The sequence below is a fragment of the Rhinolophus ferrumequinum genome, chromosome 10 (assembly GCF_004115265.2).
Source record: "Rhinolophus ferrumequinum isolate MPI-CBG mRhiFer1 chromosome 10, mRhiFer1_v1.p, whole genome shotgun sequence".
Taxonomy (NCBI): domain Eukaryota; kingdom Metazoa; phylum Chordata; class Mammalia; order Chiroptera; family Rhinolophidae; genus Rhinolophus; species Rhinolophus ferrumequinum.
The window spans coordinates 53,351,670-53,376,118 of NC_046293.1; the positions used below are offsets into that span (position 1 = coordinate 53,351,670).

The window sequence follows — 24,449 nt, forward strand, 5'->3', positions numbered from 1 at the left end:
AGTGATTCATGTGGGTTTTATTCCTGTTGTCTTGCTGTTGTTTTTTGCACCTTTTATCCCTCAAAGGACAAGGACCCTGCGTGGGTTTTGAATATAAGCCTTTATTCCAATTAAGATGTTTTCTTCTGTTTTACCACTCCATCTTTTTTTGTAGCCCTTGATCCTATTTTCCCTTGAGCCTGCATTGCAAAATGACCTAATAGTTATAGCAAGCTGGCTGTGTCCTTGGTTCCAAAGATCGAGGGTTATACATTTTCCTAGGACTGATCTGCAAAGAGTCGGCAAGCACATCCACTGGTGGTGGAGGGGGGGTGAAGGACACACATGCACACACATGGAGGCAGGTGGATGTGTGTCTAACGGATTCAGGGCGCTGGGAATGTCTATCTCCTTGTCCAAGCTAAAAACTTCAGTGTCTGGTTTTTAGTAGCTGCTCATTTACAGACCTCTCCATATTAGGAGTGGGTGTTTTAAGATCTTCTGTCCTAAAGTCCTTCAGAATGAGTTACCTGCTCCTATTTATGCAGATAAATTTAGAAGGTTGGAGTGATGATGGTGTGAAATGATGTTCATTTAGTTAGAGAAGCATAAAAGAAGTAACTTGTCTAGAGCCTTCAGATCATGTCTGGAGTCCAAGGCTCCTATTTCAAACCATGTGTGCTGCCCCATATTTTCACCAAGAAAACCCTCAACAGCTGGGCCTGCATGGAGTTGGTTATATTTCACGGTTTTTCACAGGGGTTACAATATGACAGTCCCCACCCCAATCAAGCACCAAGATAAAAGCAGGGACTTAAACAACACCCCAGTTCTTTAGCCTGAGCCATCACATGCTTTCACAAGCTCCTAACCTCCCCCCAGACCCTAAGCCAGGGCTTGGGCAGAGAAATGGAGGGACAAAGAAATAAAGTTACATTGCCACCTGAGAAACCTCAGAGGGGAGGACCCAGCCTTAGTCTCCCTCCTCCCAAGTGCAAAATGTGTAAACAGTAAACGGAAAACAAAAAGTGCAGTTAAGTGGCTCCCTTTCCTTCTCCCCAGGGTTTTTGGGGGAAAGGGTATGGAGGAGCATAGGAAACCAAGTCTGGCTTTCCTATTGCCTGACCACTTGCTGAACTTAATGGGGTGAAGCAGGAAGGGGCGTTTGCCCTTACCACAGCTCTAGGGCCGCCCTTGTCCTTCGTTTCCACAGCTGCCAGTGTCCCTAGAGTGTATCAGGTGAATTGGGCAGGGGTCGGTCTCCCTTGAGCCTAACTTACGGCTGGGACAGCCCTGTCTTTGCTGATTATGTGGCGCATATATATTATTTATATAAATATTTCTCTATGTACAGGAAGCAGAGTGGCTTTCATGGAGGGAGGGAGGCGGGGGGTTGCAAGGCTTCACCGCTGTGGCAGTTGTCCAGTTCCGTGCTGTCACAGTCTGAGTCCTCGGAATTGGGAGGGCCCTGTGAAGAAGAGACGCATGGGATGTGAGGCTCAGCATTTCTTGGCAGTACTACTAGATTCCTTCACGATCCTTCACTGAGCTCTTTTTAAGAGCCAGCGGCTTATTGATTTTTCTGCCTCCAGATTTTGTAGCTCAGGTCATTCTCAAAGTCACGAGATTTCATTTCAGCATTCCTCCCGGGCTGCAATGTACAGCTACCCTGTAAGCAATCCTACTAAACTACTTTCCACGCTAGTTCTATACTGCAGGCCTCATTCCATGTGGGCATTTGCTCTTTACAACTGGTGGGAACGGGCTCAGACACTGAGTGACTTGAAGGCTAAAGCCTATCTTTCTGGCCTCAGCATCTATCTCCCCAGTAGTTCAAAATGACCAGGTATCTGCTCCGTCTGATGCCAGCCTGTTTCTGTGACTCACCTGCTCCCCCCTGAGTAGTTTCTGGTGCTGGATGGGCAAGGAGCTGGGTTCAGGGCCAGGAACCACCTCTGAAGCAGGTGGGTCCAGTGGGATTTCTGAGCCCTGGGAGCACATGTCGTCAGACCGCTCATCTGGCCGCTCGTCGGTGTTGGTACTGCCAACTTCAGGTGTGCCACTGGGGGATGGCTCACTAGCTGTGCCTTCCTCCCCGTCGGATGGATTCTCTGAACTGAAGGTAGATAGTGACTGGCGCATGTTCAGGCCCTGAGGCCACCTAGACGGGAGAGACAGCCACAGCTTGACTGCGCCTTGCAGCCCGGGCAGCAGAAGAATGCCGTCATCTCCTGTTTCCATCGCTCACCTCTGGCTTGACGTCAGCTCCACTTCGCTGTCCACCTCTCCTTCCTCTTCTTCTGAGGAGATGCCACGTTTCTGCAGGAGAGGAGTGCACTGGTCAAAAGTGGGAAAGGGTATCAAGATGGGGCCCAGGAGAAGGGAACAGAGTTACAAAGGGTTGTGGAGGGAATGGCTTAAGATCAAGAACTTAATAATGGGAGGTGAGTTAAGGACTTGATAACCGGGGAGAAGAAAAGGGAATAGCTCAGAACTGTCCCAGATGTTACCTGACTTCGGGTGACAGCAGCCCTGTACAGCAGCGCAGCTGGGGTCAAGTGCTGGGACCCAGCCCGGCTTCCCCGTCCCGCAGTCCCGTCCCTTCCAGTTCCCAGCAGCCCAACACCGTCACCAGGCCCTACTGGTGGAGGTGGCTCCCCTTTGGCTCCCCCAGGTGAATCCGGACTGGTGGAGCCAGGCGCTGAGCCCTCACTTGGCGGGGTGTCACCCCGGGCTGGAGGTGGTGAGCCAGGATCCCCAGCTCCCCCTGGGCCCCGAGCTCCCAGTGCTGCTGACAGCAGATCTGGGGACGATGAGGACATCTTTCGTAAGAGAAGATCATGGTGGAGCCCCCGGAGGGCTGGAGGGCAGGCCTCCCAGGCTGAGGGTCCCCCTCCTAGCACCCCTGGGCTTCCTGGTCCCCCAGGTTCATGGGGTGGCACAGCTGCACGAAGCCCAGGCAGGTCCCCACAGCTGCCCTTGGCGTTGGCCTTTCGATGACGGGTCTTGCCACGACGGCTCCGTCCTGGTGAGGGGGGACCCTTAGGACACCCAGGAAGACCCACCCCGCTCAGGGCTGCATCTAGTTTAGGTAGCAAAGACTCCGTCTTGAGTATATCTGGCCTGGGGAGGGAGGGAAAGGACAAGTTGGAGGTTAAATTATCAAGTGAAAGCAGTCCCTGATCTTGGGTAGTACAAAGCATGTCTCCCCCTGTAAATACTAGGCTTCTGACATCACTGACTCCTACCCCTGCTTCTCCATCCCCCTTGCCGTTCTCTAACCTTGGCACTTCACTCTGGTCCCACCTTTTGCTGTGGGGTGACAGCTTCTGTGGGACATTCCTCTTCTTGATGAGCTTCTCCATTGTGTTCCCATGCAGGAGGCCTCGGGAAGGGTGTGACTTGAGCAGACCCGGGCACCTCCGCTCTAAAGCTTGCTCTCGCCTAAAGACAGACACCCTCTCAGTTGGGCATGAGACCAGGAAGGGGCACCAGGCTCAGTAGGATCTGAGTTAGGCAGCTCCATCAAGACAGGATTGGGTACACAGGGGCCTATGGTCAGTTACCTGAGGAGCTCCCGCTCCTTGAGCTCCAGCTGTAACATAAGGGCATTGAGTTCCATATACAGGTTGTTGGCTCTCTCCAGCTTCCGTTCATAGTGTTCCCTGATGTCCAAGGCATGTCTGTAACGGGCAGAAGGGTCCCCCAGGTGAGCCAGCTTCACCTGGTGCCATAATGTATGCCAGTCTCTGGGAACTGGTCCCTCGTCCCTGCTGTTGGTGAAATCACCTTTCTAAACACAGGCACACACCTGAGCTCCTCCCTCCTCCGCATCACCAGCTCCTCTTCTAGGCGGTGCAGACACGTCCCTTCTGACTTAATTTTTTCAAAGTGCAGCTTTACCTCTTCACGCCACTCTGCCTGGGGGTGGAGAGACAACAAGAGGTAAGGGTCATGCCTTCACCCAGCAGACCTGCAGAAGCCCCTGCCGGTGTCTGCACTGCTGCAAACTGTGTGTAGCCAGGCGCTGGCTAGTCACTCCGCTAGTGAGCAGGCACACAGTTGCCCGAGACTGGGTCTCAGCCCTCCAAGAGCTCATCTTTTCTATCCCAATCACCCCTTCCCAGCCTCCCCTCAAAGGGCATCTCCTCAAACCGTGGGAGCTACATTTTCCCACCCACAACACACCTGGGACTTAAAGTAAGTCTCCTGGGGTGTGGAGAGGACATCTGCTGAGGCGATGTCCAGATGCAGCAGGATCTGTCGGAATGACGGGCGGTTTCGTGGTTTGCTGTTCCTGGAGGGAATGGAGTTGGGGGAGAAAGGAATTTCCAGGAGGACCAGAAAGGAACTAGAGCATCCTTTCCCAAAGGGTGTTCTGGAGAATCCAATCCAGAATGTACTCGGTGACAAAAGAATTCCCTGATCAACTATCTCTAGGAAATGTTATACTGTGTTAGCATTTCAGAATCCTGCAGTAAGGAAACCTGTTTAATCCTATTTTCAAACTTGTTTGCCAAGACAAAACCTTTTTTCTGAGTGACTCCATGAAAAGAAACACTTTGGGAAATGTTTAACCAACGATTAGAAATCTCCACCCTTCCTTCAGGGTTGGTTTGGAACCAAGGGTCCAGGGCTCTTCCCTCCCTGGAAAGCAGTCTACTTGTGGCTCGACCGACATGCTCAGTGACGCTGCCAGCCCCTCGGGTGCTCCACCGCAGCCCTGTGGAGCAGATACTCATCCCTCTTTTACACGTAAGGAGATGGGGATCGTGTTTGCCTAAGGTCACACACAGTCTGTGTTTGAATCTAATGCACCCCTGCAGATTACTGGTCAGTCCACCTCTTGTTCTTACATTGTAGTCTGGATTCACACTCAATCCTGGGGTCTTTGAGAGCCATATCTGGGAGCTCTGTCTCCCTGTTCAGGATTTTGGGCCTGGATGCCTAGATTTTAGGTGCTGGTTAACCTTCAGCAACACCCCTTTGCTTCCCAGCTTTACCAGGCCACCCTTACCAGCACTGGCGAAGCAGGATTTTGAAGCCATCTGGGCAGCTGGAGGGCACAGGCAGATGGAGACTGTTGCTTCCCACACCCCAGATGATGGCCGAGGAATCTACATCTTTGTAGGGGATCTCACCAGTCAGCAGTTCCCAGAGCACCACACCAAAAGACCTGGGGATGAGGGAAACATTGCTTGGGAGGTGCTCCCTCCAGAGAACCTGCTGCTACAGACTCACCTCGCTTGTACTCCAAGCCTGGGAGCCGCCTCCCTCCCTGCCTCCCTCCCTGTGTTGGCCACCTGCTATTCTCAGTCCTGAGCCTGGCCCTCACCAGATGTCGACCTTCTCAGACACAGGCTCGTTGCGAATCACTTCAGGGGCCATCCAGGCTACAGTCCCTGCAAAGGACATCTTGGTGCTCTTGTCACTCAGCTCCTTGGAAGTGCCAAAATCGGAGATCTTCACCACATCGTCGTACGTGATTAGCATGCTGGTAAAGAGTGTAGTCAGCTGGGGTCCAGGCCCCTCCACACACCATCTAGCTGCTGCAGCTCTACCTTTCACTTTTAAATCACTTGGGACACTCAGAGGCAGGGGGCTCACCACAGCCCTCCCGAGATAGGACTGTCACTGGGAGGGGTTTCTGAGATGGCCACGTGGACTTAGGCCAGGGTCTGGAAGAAGGTAGATGGCCACACAGACTCGGGTGGGGTCACCTGCAGACACCATGCACATCAGCTTCTCCCTGCTGGCTGGCTTACTCACTTGGGGGACTTGAGGTCTCTATGGATAATCTTGTGCAGGTGCAGGTAGTTCATGCCACCGGCGATGCCCATGGACCAGTCAACCAGCAAGGAGGGGGTGACAGGGCGGCCAGCCCGCAGGACTTCGTACAGCTGGCCCTGGGCGCAGAACTCCATGAGGATGCAGTAGCAAGGAGCCTGGGTGCACACACCTCTGGGGGGCAAACACAGTGGAATGAAGCCAGCCCAGCATTCACGTGCTTCACACCTGGAAGTCCCATTCCTCCCCATTTGGACGTCTCCTTTAAAAAGGGTGGGGCTAGATCCCTGCTGCCCAAGTAGGTCCCCGCCCTCAGCAGTGTCCCCAGCCCGCCCCGGCCCTTACTTGAAGGTGATGATGTTGGGATGCTTCAGCTTTCGTAGGTGCTTGATGTCAGTCTCCTTCAGGTCTCGTACCTTCTTCACAGCCACCTCCTCCCCATGGAAGCGCCCCAGGAAGACAGCACCCTGGGCCCCTGAGCCCACCCACTGCAAGTCCAGGATTTCCTCAAAGGGGACCTCCCACAGGTCTGTGGAGAGCAGGTACAGGGCCGCAAGCTTAGAGGAGCCACGCTCAGGGCCTTGCGGTGGGCGGGCGCGGGGAAAGCCCTGGGTTGGCTGAAAAACCTCAAGCAGGGTGAGGCAGACACGTAGCCAAAATAGGCCAAGACGACTAGGTCTGAGGGGGCAGGAAAGGTCTAGTGAAAAAGTGGCCTAAAAAGCTGGGACATCAGTGGCTAACGGATGGATAAGGGGCTTGGGCCAGGCTCTGGGGAGAGAGGGTCATCAGGTGACTTGGGTGGGATTGCCCACCAGATCTCGGGCTCAGGGAGACAGGGAGAGAGCCCCACGAGGCCAAAGCCTACCTTCTTGCTGCTGCTTGTGCTCTGTGGAGTAGGCTTTGCCAATCATCGTCCAGACAGGGCGCAGACAGCCGAAGAGGCCTTCCAGGAAGCCGCTGCCACTCTGGCACTGCAGCCGTACCTCATCTGCTCGAACCCTGGACGCCCGACTCTCAGGGGACCCAGTGGCTCCCCCGGGGCCTCCTGCATCCTGTTCATGTAGCTGTAGGACACTGTTGGCAAAAGGCTCAGGGGGCGGCTCTCCACCTGGGGAGGGGCTGGGCCCACCCCCGCCCTGTCCACCCAGCGGCACTACGTCTCGAAGTACACACTGGGTAGGCGTCAGGTCCTTCTCAGGGGTGCAGTCAGAAGTGTCTGGGTCCAGCTTGCGCATGGACGCCTCGCTTAGGGTGGACACGAAACCCCCAAAGGAAGGGGAGGGTGTGCGGGTCTCATGGAGGCAGGCCATGGCCTCTGGGCCCCAGTGTGGTGAGCGGTGGGCCCTGTGGGAAGAATGGAGGGAGACACAGTGAAAGCCACAGGGATGCCAGCTCAGAAAGCTCACCCTAGCGGCAGAGGCATGGCATGGGTTGGGGAGCTGGGCTCCCTACTGGAAATAACACTTGAGCCTCACCCGTAGGTACCCATCCCCTCCAAGTTTCACCTGGGACCCATCTTAGGGCACCTGATACATAGGCTTCCTCTCAAACATCTATTAGTAACACAAGTCTTCCTTACTCAGGTGTACAGGTAACATACCCGAGTATCATTCTCAGGTAGACACAGGTAATAGCCCTGCTCAGGTACATGCTGGTAAAATATGTCTCAAATTCAAATATTATGGTAACAGAAAAGTCCCTTCTCCCTGTAAGATTACTGTGATTTGCCTCGGGAGCACATATTGCTTTCACTTGAGACTCACGTGCACACACGTGATATAAGGGTCTCAGATACACACCTTTTGAATCTCAAGCCTAGGTACACAAAAGTAACACACCTAGTGCTCCCTCACACTGAAGCACACACAGGTGACACTGGGAACACTCGGTGATGCTCAGGCACTCTCAGATGACACCTCCTACATACAGGTGGTGCACCTGGGCATGTACTTACACAGGATACAATTAAGACCATAGCAGGAATATTAAACTCGGGGGAGTCATCCTGAGGCACACTCCGGGCTCACACCTGGTCTCCTGTGAGGGTGCTCACAGGTACACATCTGGGCCTCTCCAAGGTAAGTGAAGGCTGTAACCAGTCAGCGCCACTACCCCCCTAGCACAGCTGAGGAACAAGGCAGAACCATCCAATGGGGATGCAGAAGCTGTGTCAGGACAAACTGAAGCCAGCTTAGCCTCACCCCCATCAGGCCGGCTGCTCCTTCAGGGGTCAGTTAGAGAAGACCCTGTCTCTTCTTTCTCCATTTCCCCCTCCCCAGCTCCCCAAACTAAGACCCGGCTCTCCAGACAGTGAAGATTTGTCCTGATTCATAGCTGGATGTTATTTAAAAAGCAACCATGAAAAAATCTGAATCCTGCCTTGCCACTGCCACTTAGTGGCTGCGTGACTTCAGGCCAGCTGTCTTTAAGCCTCAATTTCCCCAGCTGTACAAAGGGATAAAGTAGCTATCAGGCAAGAGACAATTCTTCAACCTACTCCAAACTTAGCCAGAGCTTGACACCGGGGGTTACTCTATTCTCCCATCTCCTTCCATATCTAGTCAGTTTCCAAATCCTGAGACATGAGGGTACCTGAGGACAGCAGTCCTCAAACAGTTCCTCAGAGTAGGGTCCTTCCGCAACCACCTGCGTCAGAGCCTCTGAGTCCATCAGGATACGCTTGGTAGGAATCTACACATCGAAAGGGCGGGTGAGCACACAGACCCACAGGGAGGTCTGCCACCTCTGCCGGTCTCAGCTCTTGTAACACTTCATGTCCAGGCCTCTCAAAGACTTTTTCAGTGGGTGTGGAGTGGGCCTGGAATCCGCACATAGAATGAGCACCTCAGGTGATTCTTATTATGTCTGGCACATTTGAAAAGCTCTGACCCACTGTTCTAGTCTCTCTTCTCTAGTCCCTCATTAGTGCCTTAATTCAGGACTCATTAGCTGTGTCACTTGGTCCAGGACAACTCTCTCTTAAACAGTTTTCAAGTTCTTCCGAGGCCCCCACCCCATTCTCCACCAGCCTTTAGAATGATCTTTCTAAAACACAAACTGGCCATTGCCCCTCTTCTGCTTCAAGCCCTTTAGTAGCCCCGAGTGCTCTTGGTCCAGCCAGCCAGCCGCCTCACATCCATGCTCTGTCCCCTTCCCAGCCTCATCTCCCGCTGCTGTTGGTACCCAGGCCACACAGAACTAAACCTGACACCAAGTGACATCAGATTTTTGTGCCAGGGCGCCTAATGAGAACGGCTAACTCTCATGGAAGGCTTACTATGAATGTTAGTTAGCCTTTGTTATAGACACTTTATTAGCTAGCTTATTTAACCCTCAAAACAAAACTCTAAGGTAGGCATCCTTTGCCCAGGTGACAGAGGTATTCCAGAGGTATTTCTCTGATGCTGTATTAAATAACCTGACCAGGAATCCTTAGCCAGAAGAGGCTCAAGCATAGCCCCCAGCTGTGCTGTGCCTGGACGGCGCTGCTCAGTCCAATCTCTAGTCCTCCAATCTCACTTCATTCTGAAGTCTTCCTCCCTGGCCCAGCTGCTCGAGTTACTGTCCCTTCTGGCCTGGCACAGTCCCCTGTGCTTCCTAGCATGACTGCCCTTATCCTGGACGCACAGTGGTCAGGCGTTTGGCTCCTTGGAGAGCTGTGATTTCGCATGGGACTCCAGGGCTTCTAACAGCAATCTGGCACAGACGTAGGTGCTTAGTAAGGTGGGACCAATGCTCTCCCCAATCCAGAGGATCGTCGTAAAGGATGGCACCCACACTACCTATGCATTAGTTCCCTCATTCTTCAGAACCACCATTCTTCAGAAAGAGATATTATCATTTCCCTTTATATTCTTGAGAAAACTGAGGCTTGGAAAGCTGAAGTCATTCATGTCCAGCCTCCGAATCCCCAGCATATGCCACGAGATATCAGTGGCTCAAGAGGTTAGATGTACACTGTATGCAAATGACAAACACAGGCCAAGCAACGTGCCAATAAGCTGGAGAAATAGTTTGTTCTGGAGGACCGCAGGGCTGTCTCCTGAGCCTCCCAAGCGGGACTTCCCTTCCGGACCACTGAAAACACAGGCCGAGCTCTCGGGCGCTCCCGGGGTAGGCCAGCAGGGCGGGACGGTGGGATCGGCGCTCGAGCACGAGTCAGAGCTGCTTGTTGACCTGCTAGAAACCTAAGTGAGGACCATTCGAGGAGAGGAAGGGGTTACGGTCCCAGCGCCCCCTCCCCCTTCCCGACCTCCTTCCCGGCGGTCACGTGGCGCAGGGCGCGTGGCTGGGGGCGGGGGCCGGGAGGAGGGGGTCCGGGTGGGTAAGGGGAGGCGACACAGCGGGTTGGGGGAAGCGCTGGGCGCTGCGGCGTAACCATGACGACTGGGCCCGAGGCGGCGCGTGAAGTCACCAGGACAAGATTAGCCCATGGTCACGTGAGCAGCGGCGGCGGGGGTGGGGCTGCGTTTGGGTCCCGCCCCTGACCCGGGCTGGCCCACGTGCTGGTTCCCGGGATGGCTGCGGGGATCGTAGGCGTGGACCCGGGTCCCCAGCCGCACCTGTGCTCTCTTCCTGCCTATAACTCCCTCGACCCCGCAAGCAGATCTTCGGTTGGGGCGCGAGTGGAGGCAGAGCGATTGATGCTGGAGAGCGGACTTAGGTTGGCATTGGGGGTGCAGTACCACAGAGAAAGCAGGAAATCGGGAGATTGGGAGAATAAACATAGAAAGGACGGCAGGCACAGCCAGAGAGGGAGGGACGAGCTGAGCGATACAGAGAGACCGAAACAACGTGAAGCCAGGGAGAGTCAAACCTGAGAAGGATGGATTGAAAAACTGATTTTGAAAAGCAAAGAGGAAGAACACTGAGAAAAAGAAGGGACTGAAAAACACGGAGATCACCTATGACCTCAGTTCGTGTTGTTTAGGAGCTGAACCTTGAGTAGGCACCACACTTGGCTTTTTAAAGGAATTTTTAGCCTACATCTGGTGTTTGGCAACTAGGTAGGTGGTTCAGGCATAGAGAGGGCGACATGAAGCCGAGCCTCCCTTCAGTTCACCAGGCTTCCCCAGAGGGCCCTCTGGTATCCAGGGCCAGCAGCTGGGGAGAGAGGGAGAAGCCATTTCACCTGTTTGTCCTTTAGGGCAATGGGAGCAACTGAAGAGAGTTAGGACTGAGGGAAAAGAAGGGAATCTAGCCAGGCTCAATCCACTCTCACCCTGCTCTTAGGCTAATGACAACTCTTCCAAATTGACCTGAAGGAATGGGGAGAAAGCTGAGGCCCCAGGGAGCTATAGTAAACTGGAGATTACTCTCTCCCAGCACAGACCCCTTCTCTGTGTCCTTTCTCTCTTGACTTGCCAGCTGTGTCCCATTGTCCCCCAGCTGGGCCTTGGCGCCAGGGCTTTAGGAGGGATAGCATGGCTAGGAGCCCCTAACCCAGACGTTCGGTCAGCCTGGGGGAGGGGAGCTATATCCCTGGCCATCAATTATGCAGAGCATGGGGGAAGGGCCGGGATGTGACAGGAGGGAGTGGATATCTCCGTCAGTCAGTCATTCTGTCCACCATATTTACTAAGTGCTTACTGTGTAGAACTCGGCTTCTGATTGGGTGAGGGGACAGAGTGGTCCCTAAGCTATACATCTTCCAGGGAAGAGGCTTTTTGGACACCCTGGGAGGCCCCTCCAGAGTGCCCCTCAGGAGACTAAAAGTGGAGTGGGGGCAGGGAGTACACCCTACCCCTTTATTTTCTCCTCCTAAGTTCTCCTGTCTGAGATGCTGGAGGCCTGTGGCAAGGGAACCTTTTGAATTCTTTCTCCCTCCTGTCCTAACAGCAGAATCTCAATGCCAAGCTGTTTGGCTGTCTTGGGGGCTCAGTTGAGAGGCGAGGCCATCTGTCTAAATCTTGGGCTCTCACACAGCACTAGCCACTGTCCAGGACCTCATTTGGCACTCAGGAAAAGGAGGAAGATTCCCTTTCTCTCTTGAGTAGGGTGGGGAGGGAGGTCTAACGGGAAAGGAGACCCAGGACTTTGGAATGCTAGTTCCACCTCTGCAGGCTTTGAGATGCTGAGAGGATGAAGGGCTCTGACCACTCCTGGCCACTTGGCTGCAGCTTGTTTTTGTTTTGCTTCTTACCAAATCCATGGTCCTGGCCCCGGGGTTCTTCTCAGAAAGAACTACAGCTTTTCTCACCACCCTCATGAGGGGGAAATGCCTTCTCCTGAGAACCTGGGGAAAACTGGAGATCATCCCTAAATCCAGGTCCCCAGCTTCACACAGGTCAAGCCCTGAGACCCCCAGTGGCCACCACATCTTCTTCCAGAAGGGTGGGCAGTGAAGGGGCTGGGGGAGAGGAGGGAAGTACTGCTTAGGAAAGAAAAAAGTCAGGTTTGAATTTGGGGAGATGAGAACTACAACCTCAGTTTTGCCACAAATTAGCTTAAGGAATATAACCTCTATGAGACTCCCAATCCTACCTCCTGGGGTGGTGAGGGTTAAGTAAGACTAGGGAATGCCCTGAACACTTGGCCTTCCAGGTCTTTCTTTGTGGGTTCTGGGAGAAGCTATGTCTTCTGTCTGACCAGAAAAAGAGACTTGGTCTCTGACCTTCTACTTTCCCAAGACAAATCTTGATTTCAGGTTCCAGGGTAACCACGTCCTAAACAGCAGTAATGTTAGAGCACCTGGTCATTCCGCTACCGGATCCTTCTTTCCCCAGCAAATCCTGCAGTCTCACCTCTTCTGGACCTCTTCTGGACGGAGGGGGAAGGCCTAATTCTCTGTAGCCCATCCCCTGCCAACATGGTCCAGGACCACCCCTCAGCCATACCCTTTAAGTTCTGAGGGGAAGGAGAAAGTAGGAGCAAGATATGATGGGCCAATAGGCTCATGAAGGGTCTCTCCTGCTCAGGACCTCAGGAGAACCTGAAGAAGTTTAGTGCACTTGAACAAATAGTTCCTGAGCTGAACGTGCATTTTAAAAGATCTGGAGGGACAGCCAGTTAGCTCAGTTGGTTAGGGCATGGTGCTGGTAGCGCCAAGGTTGCCATCGATCCCTGCATGGGCCATGGTAAGCTGCGCCCTCCTTAAAAAAAAAAAAGATCTTGAAGGATAGATACCAAAGTGTAACATTTTCTAGGTTGGTAGAATGGTGGTTGTTTATCTTCTTGCGGCTTATCTATATTTTCTACTATTTCAGTAATGACTTTGAATTGTTTTAAAATGAGAAATTTAAAAATCTATTTTAAATCGAAAAAGAGGACGTCAAAATAAGAGTGTCCATCCATCCCTATCACCTCCCGTGTTTCCCTGAAAATAAGACCTAGCCGGACAATCAGCTCTAATGCGCCTTTTGGAGCAAAAATTAATATAAGACCCGGTATTATATTATATTATACCCGGTATTATATAATAATATTATTTTATTATTAGATTATACCCAGTATTATATAATAATATTATTATTATATTATTATATTATACCGGGTCTTAGAGTAAAATATAGCTTGGGACGACAGTGTGCTATAGAGAGAGGGTGGATAACCTGAGAATCAGAGGCTTGGTTGACATCCTGTCTCTGCTCCTGACCATTTGGGCAACCTGGAGTATGAGACTTCTTAACAAACCTCACAGGTCCTTCATCTCTCAGTGGGGACAGTGATGCCTATGACACACAGTGGTAATGCAATATACCTGGGGGGCCAAAAAATATATAATATATACACGACTTGGATTCATCTTTTGTTATTGGTATATATTGAATATTACAATTTTAATAGTTTTTCCCTTTCTTAAAATATATATACATTGTTTTGGCACCCTCTGTCTAATGTGGTAAGAACACAGGCTCTAGGTCCAACAGACCCTAAGCTCTAACTATATACTGATTTTTTCACTTTGAACAGATTACTTAAGTTTAGTTTCCTCATCGCTAAAATAGAGACAATGATAACACTACCTAATGCTTAGTCCTGCTATGCGCATTACTGAGATAATTCAAATAAAGTTCTGGGCCCAGGACTTGGCACCCAGGAAGCCCTCTCTAAGCATTAGCCGTGTGGAAAGTGCCTGACAAGCACTCGTGGGGGTTTTATACATGTGATTCCTATTCCTTCTTTCCCTTTTCCTCCTCTGCAGAGCAAGAGGCAGTAGGGAGGGTACAAGTGGAAAGGGAAGTGGACAAACACGAGAGGGGAAAAAAGAGCAAAGAAAGAAGACGGCAAAGGACGAGGGCTCTTTATCCTGGGTGAGCCTGGGTCTCATCTGCAATGGCGTCCCTGCCTCATCACCTCCTCCAACACACACGACCCTAGTCCTTCTGGGAGCAAATGAAGCCGACAGACCAGTCTCTGTGGCCAATCCCTCATGACACAGCCCCTGCGTCCCCTACTCCATCAGCTCCACATTTTACTCCTTCTGCCCCAGCAGGGACTCCTGCAGGGGTTGATTCCCTCATCCCTTCTTTCTCCCCAGCCCAGGCAGGGGAGACATAGTTGAGCACACGTGAGCCATTTTGCCACTAGGTGAGTCTAGGATGGTGGGTACTAGCAAAGCCAGACTACCATATGTCACCTCTAGGGGAAGGAGTGGGAGACAGCAGTTGGTGTTTGGAGGGGTTCTTCCATCCTCAGCAGTAAGGACACTCAGGAAATCCTGAGCCACTTCCTTACTTAAATTTCTTGCCTCCTCTGCCCATATCTGGGTTTAATTAGGGGATGGATATTTAGTTGTGTGTTTTTATGTGTGCTGGAGTTTAGGCATCACACCGTTGGTCTTCTTAGCATCACCTCATCCCCACTGTGAGTGGGTGAGTGGCAGGGTTGAAAGGACAGCTGCTTTTCTCCAACCTTAAGTGTGAGGTAGGAGAGAGCAGGCCCTAAAGCTCAGAGGAACTTCAGTGTCTGGATAGGAAGGCCCAGGGCGCACTTGGGCCCTTTCCTTCCTCAATTCTTTCTGCTCGCCTACCCGTGGTATGACCCTCTTCCCTTAGTATAACCCTCTGGCCGAAAATCAGAGCTCCCAGCACCACGGGGTCCACCCTGCAAGTTGGAAGGGAGCTGTGAGTTGTTTAGAGGGAGGCACTGACTGGCTTGAGAGGACTCTGGGTGGGGGAGAGACCTCATGTGCACTCTCTCCTGGTTGAGGGTAAGTCACCCACTCCCCAAGAGAGCAGGACACCCCACTATTTCCTTCCACTGTCTGTGGAGCCTCTGGCCCCTTCTCTTACCTCCCCTCAGCCAAGGCCGTGGTATCAGGAGTCTTAACTCTGTGGAAAGGATTCTTGCGTATTTTTAAGCCAAGGAGTTTGAGGAAGGAGTGTGTGGGGAAAAGGGAGGAGGTTCTGAAAGGCCTGGGCTGGGGAAATGGGTTAGGGGCGCCAGAGGAGATGGAGAGGAGGAGGAAGGAGAAAGCCACATCTGAATGGGGGAGGGGAGGATGCAACAGCTGGATGGAGGTGAATGCCACAGCTGGAGGGGATTAGGGGCTTCACAGTGGGAAGGGGAGGAGGACCATCCCTGGGCATCCAGGAACAGGTGCTTTTTGCCTATAATCTTCAGGTGCAGCCCGATAAGTGTGTGTGGGAGGAGGGTGAGGGGCTCAGTGGGCACATAAGGCCTTGTCCTTCCTTTCCTTCCCTCTCAGGGACCAAAACTCTTCCTCCTCCTTCCCTCGCCCTTCTTGCGGATGAGTGGGAGGAGAAGAGGATGGTCTCTTTCCCGCTGTCCTTTAAGTCTGTTCCCCAGTCATCTCCCCACCCCATGCAGTCCTTTCCAGCTCTTCAGGCCCTTCATCTCCAAGCTGGGCCGCGGTGTCCCTCCGCTCCGTTCCCCTCCTTTACACCCCCACAGGCGTCGGGTCCAGGTCCCCAGTTCCTCCATCCCCACAGCCTCAGCATCCCCGTTCCACCTTCCCCCACCCCGCCACATCTGCATCCCGACCCTCCCTCGGCACCGGGATCACAGGACCCGGACCCATCCCTGCCACCCACCCCCCACAACTCGGCCCGGCTCTCACCTCAGGGGCTCCGCGGCCGCAGCACAAAAGGCGGCGCTGCTGCAGCTCGGCTCCGGATGCTGCTCCCGCCTCCTCCTCCACCTCCTTCTCCTCCTCCTTCTCTCCTCCCCCCCGCTGCCCTCGACTGGACCCGGGGCGCTGTCACAGGCGATGCTCGTGCAGTGTCCGGGTGTACGCCCCAGATTTCTCCCCCCACCCCCCGACCCCTAGCCCCGTCCCCACTCGGCTTGAACTCCCGCTCCTTCCTAGGCCCCTGCCTCTAGCCCCCCGGGACGGACACGCCCTGAGCGGGGATGCTGCGCTGGAGCCGTCGGCCTCTTAAAGGAGCCCGCTGCAGCCGTCCGGTGTGCTCCAGGCTGGATGCGGCCCGTCTGGACCCCTCACCTCCCTGCTGGCGGTCCCACCTTAGGCATTATGGTGATTCCGTAGGAGCCTCCTATGGCCGGTCTTATAAACTCCCTCCTATACCCTGAGACAGTAGCCCCTCAGATGGGACACCCTCCTACCCCCCGCTCTAGAGTTGCTCTCCTTGTCATACTAATTTTGCTAGCTCTCCATCACCTAATTGTCACCACTCCAGTTCCACCCAATGGGAATCCACTCAGCTCAGTGCTCTGTCCCCATCCCGTGTTCCTGGATGACCCCTCATTATCATTCCAAAATTCCTTTGGATATCCACCTCAGACCAAGCCGTGTCGTCCCTGACCCATTCTCAGAACACTCATTAGAATCACATTTTTCGTGATTTCTTTCTCTCCAAGGTCACAAGATTTCCCCCTATCTTTCAGCCCAGTGGTTGTGAGACTTTGGGGAGGAGGGAATGCTCTGACAGCCAGATTAGTCGGTTAGTTTTAGGAGGCCAAAAACCTTCTCTTGCCCAGAGAACCCCAAGACCCACGGCAGAGAGAACAGAACCACCATTAGTCCTTCCAATTCTGTCGTCCCACTACAGTCTCATCCTCAGGCTTCAGAGGACGTCTCCCGGCCAGCGACAGAAAGGTTCACTACGGCCATTCTAAAAAGGCTTTAAAAAAGAAGCGTAAATCCGACAGGCTGCGGGGCACAGTTAAGGGGAAGAGAAGTGAAGGACAACTTAGGAAAAGAAAGCAGGTTCTGTGACACGAATGCCCGAGGGCCAGGGGCTTATGCCGAGGGCTGAGGCGGAAACTGAGATGGACCTGGACGAACAACTGCCCCCGCGCTCTGAGGAGGGCTAAGAACAGTCCCCTCCCGCGTCCTAGTAAGGCCCACCCTTCCACCCTGTAAAGAGGAAGGATCCGATAGCAGTTTCGCCCCTAGACCAATCACAACCTTTTCTCAAGAAAGAGGCAGGATCAAGGGAGATGACTTTCCTTGTCCCTGCCCTCTAGGTGAAGTAACCAATCGCAATCCACCTAGAGCAAGTAATCGCAATCGGAAATAACCAATTACGCCGGGCAGCTTCTCGTGCATGCCTGACCCTGCCCCTCCAGCTGCGGCAAAGATGGCGCGCGAACTCCTGGGTTCTGTAGTTTTCTCAGGAGTCGAAGGCCCCTTTCCCCCACTACTCGTTAGCCCTTACCACCCCGCCCCCAGTCGCTTCCACTCAGCTAGTGCGCATGCCCACAGCGCCCGCCCAAGAGAGAGGAGACGCGGAAGGAAGGTGGCGGGAACGATATTAAAAAAACAAAACAAAAAAACCACTTCTCAGCTCTGGAAGCGACTGCAGAAAGATTCGCTCCTCCCAGAAGGAGGTGCTGGCCGCGAGGGCGAACCACGCGGAGCGTTGTGGGGCGGAGAGCTCCTGATGGAGACTCAAGGAATCGGGTGGGCGGGGGACTCCATATCCCAGCATGCCCCGCGGCGGGCCCGACCGGCCGCGACTCCGGGCTTGGCCCCGGCCCTAGCTCGTTGGCGGTGTATTGGGGCGCGTGGAGGCAGCAGTCACGGTGGCGCCCGCGGGGACGGAGGAGGGAATGAGTGAAGAGGAGCAGGGCTCCGGCACTACCACGGGCTGCGGGCTGCCCAGGTGAGCCGCCTCGTGCCGATCGCTGCAGGGCGAAGAGCGTGGTGCGATTTGGGGGGGTAGCGGCGCGGCCCCGCCCCAGCATGCATCTGGCCTGGGGGTTCTTCCCGGCAAGCACTGGGGTAGTGGGCCGTGGTTCCCAGCATGCACCGAGCAGTGGCCAGTGTCTCTAGCTTGAAACAATTTGGGGCTGGCCGAGTCTCCCAGATTGCACTAGGGCACTGGGCTGTATGCCCCCCGACGTTCAGTACACTTGGTGGGTACTGGGTTCCTGGCCTGCACTGTGTCAGGGTACGTGCACTTCCAAGCTGCACTCTGGTACAGGATCCCCCGCCTTAACTGAGACAGGAACAGTGCATTCCCCGCTTGCCCCGGGGCAGTGGACCCTGCTTTCCCAGCCTGCATCTCTACTCCAAATTGAACCCAGCCAATGGCTGCTGTACTGCCTGGGGTCCCGTGGACCCTGTGTTCCCCATAGTGTGCTTGGGTCTGATAAAACAGTGCTTGGCCAGGTGGGTGCAGAGAGGGGAGGTGTGATGAGGGTCTGTGCCCCTACCCCAGTATAGAGCAAATGCTGGCAGCCAACCCGGGCAAGACCCCGATCAGCCTTCTGCAGGAGTATGGGACCAGAATAGGGAAGACGCCCGTGTACGACCTTCTCAAAGCCGAGGGCCAAGCCCACCAGCCTAATTTCACCTTTCGGGTCACCGTTGGCGACACCAGCTGCACTGGTGAGGAAGGCTTGGGCAGCCTAGCTGGGGTGTGCGTTCACAGGGCCCCATTGGCTTTATTTTTTGGAATCTCTTCACAGTACTTTTCTTCAAAGGCCAGTAAGGGAAAGAATTTTCAGGGGGAAAGGCCACTGACTGGATTGGGAGAACAGGTCTGTGAGGAGGTGGGTAGGGCTTGGGAGAATTAGAGGAACAAGCAGGACTGCCACCGTGACCTGGTAGGTCATCATCATCCTAGAGGAAAAAGTAAGAGGAGATAAATGGAAATCGCAGTGAAGTATTGGGGAGTGCCTGCTGTGTTCTAGGTGCTTAACCAAATTCCTACTTAATCATAAGCCTCAGTCTAATCCAGTAATGTAGGGGGTGGTATCCTCATGTTGAATTTGAGGAGATGGAGGCTCAGAGAGATCCAATGACTTCTTCACATGCTTAGTTAGTGGCAGAGCCAGGCTTTGACTCTAGAGCCTACCCTCTCTCTATTTTTTCAGCCATCTATTTATTGAGAGAAAAGAAAGTGCTTCCCAGAGGAAAGTAAGGCAGAGAAAGAATCTCCACCTAAGGTGTCTGAGCTCAGGAGCAGTTCTTGATTTGGGGAGCTCATGGAAAGATAAGGGCCCTTCCTTCCAGCAATTAGTGTAACACTTCCAGTCTTGGGCAGGGGGGAGGTTGGTGAGAAGGGATTTGGTTGACTTCCTGTGGTTGTGGGGAGAGAGGCTGTGGGATGCTGGTTTCTCTTCTGTCCTTCCAGTGATCTCCAGTATTGCCCACACCCCCTCTCTCAGGTCAGGGCCCCAGCAAGAAGGCAGCCAAGCACAAGGCAGCTGAGGTGGCCCTCAAACACCTCAAAGGGGGGAGCATGCTGGAGCCGGCCCTGGAGGACAGCAGGTGAGGGAGGAACAGCTGCGGCATCCTAGAGGCCCTGCCAAGAGCCCAGGCCCCTGCACTAGCCCTCTGCCCACTAGGCCTGGCCTGGTGATACTTAGCCACCTTGACCTGGCCTCTTCCTAAGACTCCTCTGGACTCGAGCAGGAAGCTTCCAGGGCTCCTGCTGCCGTGAAGGATTCTGGGGGGAATGGCCAGCCCCACTGAGGGACTGTGGTTTGGGGCTCAGGCTAGGGAGGGAGAGGGGTGGAGGCTGAGGGAGTTGCTCCCCAACATACCTCCTCTCTCTATCAAGGTGTCCTTCCCTCTTCTGCACTCAGGTCAGAGATTGTTGCTCCCATGGTTCTTGGGTACAAAAAGACCCTCCTTTTCCTTTTCTCTATCTTTTTGATCTGGTAATTTGGCAGCAATGGATCCCAGGAGGAAGAGCTGGTGGTTGAGCTTCTCTGAGTCTTTGGCTCAAGTGGGAAGGACTTTTCTTAGGGGATGGGCAGATCAGAAGGACCTGGGTCTCCCACCCTTCCTTTACTCCCCCCACCCCACATGGGTGTGAATCAAAGGCCCCCTTCCCCTCGGGAAGTTCTTTTTCTCCCCTAGACTCTTCACTGCCTGAGGACGTTCCAGTTTTTACTGCTGCAGTGGCTGCTACTCCTGTTCCATCTGCTGTCCCAACCAGGTATCTTGTCTCCTGACTGCCTGAAGGGGGGAGGAAAGGGTCCTGGCTGTTGGTCCTCAGCCCTTGGACCCAGGCTGGCCAGGCATGAGGAAGTTTGAGAATAAACAGAGTCTGGAGTAATTGGGGACCAGACATGGAAGAAGTTGCACTAGCTGGTAAGCTCTTGGGAGAGGATGTAATTAATGATTTTTAAATAGCCATATGGATGATGTTTGACTATGTTTAAGGGTCTTGCAGGTACCATTTTCTTCTGAGTTGGCCCCATGATAGTCCTGTGTTTGAGTCCCATCAGGTGCTTCCAGGGACTGGATATACAGCCCCACTCCCACTGTCCTGGCGAGGTGACGATCAAGTGTTCTAGAAAATCGAAATGGGCCTGGGACCTGGAGGAGACCTCAGTTGTGGGGGAGGGGGAAGGAAGCAGTCTGGATGTTTGGACAAACAGCTGACTGCCTGGCGGGAAGTAGGGAGATGGTAGTGGGGAAAAGCAAAACAAGGCTTAGGACTCATGGGCAGCCTCAGAAGGAACGAGCTCCCTCAGCTTTGGCTCCGGGCCCTTTTTCCCTTAGGAGCACCCCCATGGAGGTGCAGCCCCCCGTCTCCCCTCAGCAGTCTGAGTGCAACCCTGTTGGTGCTCTGCAGGTGTGCCCCCTGTCCTCATTTCCTGTGCATGCCTGTCTTCCCTTGAACCAGGGGCCATGAGGGAAGGTTATGGGGTTGGTTACCCTGTTCTGAAGGCTTTTTCCACACCTTTATTCCTCCTTTAACCTGGAATCTGAGGCTCCTAGGGTAGGAGGGAGAGGATGTTTGGATTCTTTTCTCACTTGTCCTTGTGTACCCTTGTTTCTCCCTTCCAAGGAGCTGGTGGTGCAGAAGGGCTGGCGGTTACCCGAGTACACGGTGACCCAGGAGTCTGGGCCAGCGCACCGCAAAGAATTTACCATGACCTGCCGAGTGGAGCGTTTCATTGAGATTGGTAACTGGGCAGAGGGGAGTTCTTGCAGCTCCTATCCTCCAGCACCCCAGGGCCACAGGCAGCCCCCAGGCTCTCTGTTACAGCCCAGCTTTCCTGGCTAAGACCTCTAGCGTGGCTCCTTCCTCCCAGCTCCTTCCTTGCACCCTGTCCTTCCCCCCTTTTCGACAACCAGGTTCTCAGGTGCATAGCAGGCTCTGAACTTCCCTTCCCAATTGATACCTTCCGAGGGGACCCTCAACCCACGTTTGAACTGGGTGGAAAGCACTGGGTCTGTTGGGAGTCATGATTCAGTAACGCTATCCCCACACGCAGGCAGTGGCACTTCCAAGAAGCTGGCAAAGCGTAATGCTGCGGCCAAAATGCTGCTTCGAGTGCACACGGTGCCTCTGGATGCGCGGGACGGGAACGAGGCGGAGCCGGACGATGATCACTTCTCCATTGTGAGTGGTTGGGGGCCATCCTCCCTCAGGCCAGGGCACGAGGGACGTGGGCCTGTGACTAGGGAGTGAGCCTTGCTGGGTCCCAGGCTGGCTTGTCCATTGTCTTACCAGACCCGGGGTTCCTGGGGCCCCCTCTCAGCCTCAGCTGTAGGCCGGCCTGGTGAGTGCGGTGGGAGAGCGGGCGCAGGGCAGGGACCCTCTGGCTTTTGTTCCTGGGAGGAGGAAGGCTGCCTGGCCATCTGGCCCAGGGTCTAGTAAGAGGGCTGCACAGGGATTGACTGAGGCGGCAAGCTGGAGGAAGCATTCTTTGGGCTTTTCTCTCCTTGGACACTGAATATCTATTAAACGCCTGGGTCTCACAGCCTGTGGCCGCATCTTTCTCACTGTTTCCATCTCATCAGGGTGTGGGCTCCCGCCTGGATGGACTTCGGAACCGGGGCCCGGGCTGCACCTGGGATTCTCTGCGAAATTCAGTGGGAGAGAAGATCCTGTCTCTCCGCAGCTGTTCCCTGGGCTCCTTAGGTGCTCTGGGCCCTGCCTGCTGCACTGTCCTCAGTGAGCTGTCTGAGGAGCAGGCCTTCCATGTCAGCTACCTGGATATTGGTATGGCTAGTTGCGGGGCCGGGGGATGGTGGGGGACTGGAGCAGAACAAGTACAGATGGGTATAAGGAGTCGGGGAGGCATGACGATGACGTGGATGCAACCCTGTTGGCGCTGCCTTCCCGCCCAACACGGCCTCCCTCCTCTCTCTTGGTCTCCAGAGGAGTTGAGCCTGAGCGGGCTCTGCCAGTGCCTGGTGGAGCTGTCCACGCAGCCAGCTACCGTGTGTCATGGCTCTGCAGCCACGCGGGAGGCAGCTCGTGGGGAGGCTGCTCGCCGTGCCCTGCAGTACCTTAAGATCATGGCGGGCAGCAAGTAAAGCTCCGGCTGGACTCCCGGACGGACACCCGCGCTCCCTGCTCGTCCTGCCCCTGGCCCAGGTGTCTGCCCAGCTCTGGTACCCCCTGGAGGTACTATCTCTACCTCTGACACAGACTGCCTCCCTGCAGGCTGAGGAGGACACGGGACCAGGAGCCAGGGGCCACGGGGCCTCAGCTGGCCCAAGATCCATCCTCACGTTACTAGTGAGGATGAGGGGGAATGAAATGGAGAGCTGTCTTCTAGAGCCCAGAATAAACATGCTGCTCGTTGGATTTTTAAACTCTGCTCTTTGTTTCCCTGAGTGGTTGACGGCACAGGTGAGTGCCAGGTCACCATCCCTGTTGTACCTCCCTTCATTGTCCCATGTCCCCACGTCTGCCTTTCTGGTGGCAGGAGGCCGGCCACAGTGAGCTCCAGGAACCCGGTCTATCACCTGCATTCCTGGAGAGTCTGGTGGAGATGGAGGGGCTCCCTCCCAGCCCTTTCAAGTCTCAGACACAGACACCTGGATTCAGAAGCCAGGCAGCTTTATTTGGGAAGACACATGACACTTGGGTATGGACCTTACATGCAGACACATTAAGGGGTGACATGTCATTTCTTCCCAAAGCGCTGAGGAGCAGCCAGGCTCCAGAACGGGGAGCTCAGGCCCTCCCCAGCTCGGGGACTCAGCCGTTTGTTGTTCCAGGAACCCCCGGTGTTTCTGCCAAACCTTAGGAGAGAGCCATCTTCAGCTGTAGGTCAGTCCAGTCCCCCCGTTCTCTAGCCCCCTCCCTCTCCTCTCCTGCCCCCACCCGTGTCCCTCTCAGACTCACCTCTGGGGCTGAAACAGGAAGGCTGGGCTCCGGTCAGGTCTCTTCATGGCCTGGAGCAGGGAGCGCAAGAGTGACCCAGGGGTCTGAGCATCCTGCGAGGGGCGGGGTCCGGTATCTTCCTCCTGTGGTACAGGGACATCCAGGAGGGGAGATGGGCAAAGGCCTTTGGCATTTAGATCATAAGGGAGAAGGATGTGGCTTTCAGGGTCAAGTTGTAGGAGGCTGAGGAGCCATTTGCTCAGATGTGAGAACCCAGTGAAGACCCTGGCCGCTAGAGTGTTTGCACCTAGAGCAAGTCTCACGCTGAGGTAGAGGGAAATGGTGCCATGGGATGGGGGTGCTGACCTACCATGACGAGCTGAGCTCCATCCCAGTCCCCTGGTCCTTCAGCGAGGCCCCAGTCTGTGACTAACAGCAGCACCAGCAGCAGCACTGTCGCCTGCCTGGAATCCATGCTGTCATCTGCCTTCCTAAGGCCACGTCTGCCTCTTATACCTGCTGCCCCCCTGTCCCCCACCCCCACAACAGCCTGCGGGAGAATCTAGAACAGGCAATGGAAATACATGACTCCATTAAGAGCCCCTGGGACCCCCTCCCATGGCCCCCCCGGGACTTCCTGCTCTCAGCCTCCGGCCCCAGCCCCTAAGCCTGGAGTTACAGACTTTATTAGATGCATAAATCCTGTCTCCAGAGCTCAAGAAGCATCATTAATTGCAGATGCTTTGTCAGAGCCATGCCCTGGGGGGCCTTCAAGAACCCCCAATCCCTCAACAGGTTGGAGAGCTCCAATTGATCACCTCCTCTCTTTCCTGATTGTAGAATAAAAGCATAAAGCAAGTCCTGTCAGGAAGAGACAGGCACTGTGTCCTGGAACTGGGTGCGGGGGAGCCAGGGACACAGTTGGCCAGGAAGACCCAGCCTGGTCCCTCCCGACTGGTGCTGCAGTTAAGGTCACCTAGACCACTCACACCCCATGTATATATGCCCCTGGGAGGGTTTACAAATGCAAGCACTACTCTATGAGATTTGCCTGTGGGTAAAAAGTGAGCTACAAAAGGAGGCTAAAAGGTTTCAGAGCCCAAAGAAAGTGGGGATTGCTTCCAATCTTTGTAAACGGACTCCATCTTCACTAAAGAGTTTAGGACCTATCACCTTAGCCTACGGAGCTGTCCTCCATAGCTGAAGCACTGCTGCCACCCTGTGGTCACAGCTCCA

The 24,449-nt window shown here is 54.3% G+C and overlaps 3 protein-coding genes across 4 annotated transcripts; 1 reads left to right on the top strand and 2 right to left on the bottom strand.

Annotated features, from left to right (window-relative positions):
* Window positions 1-157: 157 nt before the first annotated feature.
* Window positions 158-15,899, bottom strand: MAP3K12 (mitogen-activated protein kinase kinase kinase 12). Of its 2 annotated transcripts, XM_033116022.1 has the most exons (15): window positions 15,788-15,899; window positions 6,940-7,110; window positions 6,632-6,840; window positions 6,112-6,295; window positions 5,749-5,940; window positions 5,315-5,473; window positions 4,997-5,155; window positions 4,168-4,276; window positions 3,791-3,900; window positions 3,546-3,662; window positions 3,286-3,423; window positions 2,490-3,102; window positions 2,228-2,298; window positions 1,867-2,140; window positions 158-1,447 (listed from the first exon to the last, which is right to left on the bottom strand). In XM_033116022.1, exons 2-15 carry the CDS (start codon window positions 7,074-7,076, stop codon window positions 1,349-1,351), a joined length of 2,571 nt encoding a protein of 856 aa, XP_032971913.1. In that variant the 5' UTR covers window positions 7,077-7,110; window positions 15,788-15,899; the 3' UTR covers window positions 158-1,348. The 2 variants fall into 2 exon arrangements, with proteins under 2 accessions (XP_032971913.1, XP_032971912.1); XM_033116021.1 differs by having other exon boundaries at window positions 6,632-7,110.
* Window positions 15,900-17,389: 1,490 nt separating this feature from the next.
* TARBP2 (TARBP2 subunit of RISC loading complex) lies at window positions 17,390-22,699 on the top strand. Its single transcript, XM_033118605.1, has 9 exons — window positions 17,390-17,795; window positions 18,354-18,523; window positions 19,306-19,408; window positions 19,986-20,081; window positions 20,651-20,723; window positions 20,940-21,057; window positions 21,370-21,497; window positions 21,899-22,100; window positions 22,260-22,699. The coding sequence occupies exons 1-9, from the start codon at window positions 17,743-17,745 to the stop codon at window positions 22,415-22,417; spliced, it is 1,101 nt and encodes a 366-aa protein (XP_032974496.1). The 5' UTR covers window positions 17,390-17,742; the 3' UTR covers window positions 22,418-22,699.
* Window positions 22,700-22,939: 240 nt separating this feature from the next.
* On the bottom strand, window positions 22,940-24,387 carry NPFF (neuropeptide FF-amide peptide precursor). Its single transcript, XM_033116426.1, has 3 exons — window positions 23,584-24,387; window positions 23,235-23,356; window positions 22,940-23,131 (listed from the first exon to the last, which is right to left on the bottom strand). Exons 1-3 carry the CDS (start codon window positions 23,686-23,688, stop codon window positions 23,014-23,016), a joined length of 345 nt encoding a protein of 114 aa, XP_032972317.1. The 5' UTR covers window positions 23,689-24,387; the 3' UTR covers window positions 22,940-23,013.
* Window positions 24,388-24,449: the final 62 nt, after the last annotated feature.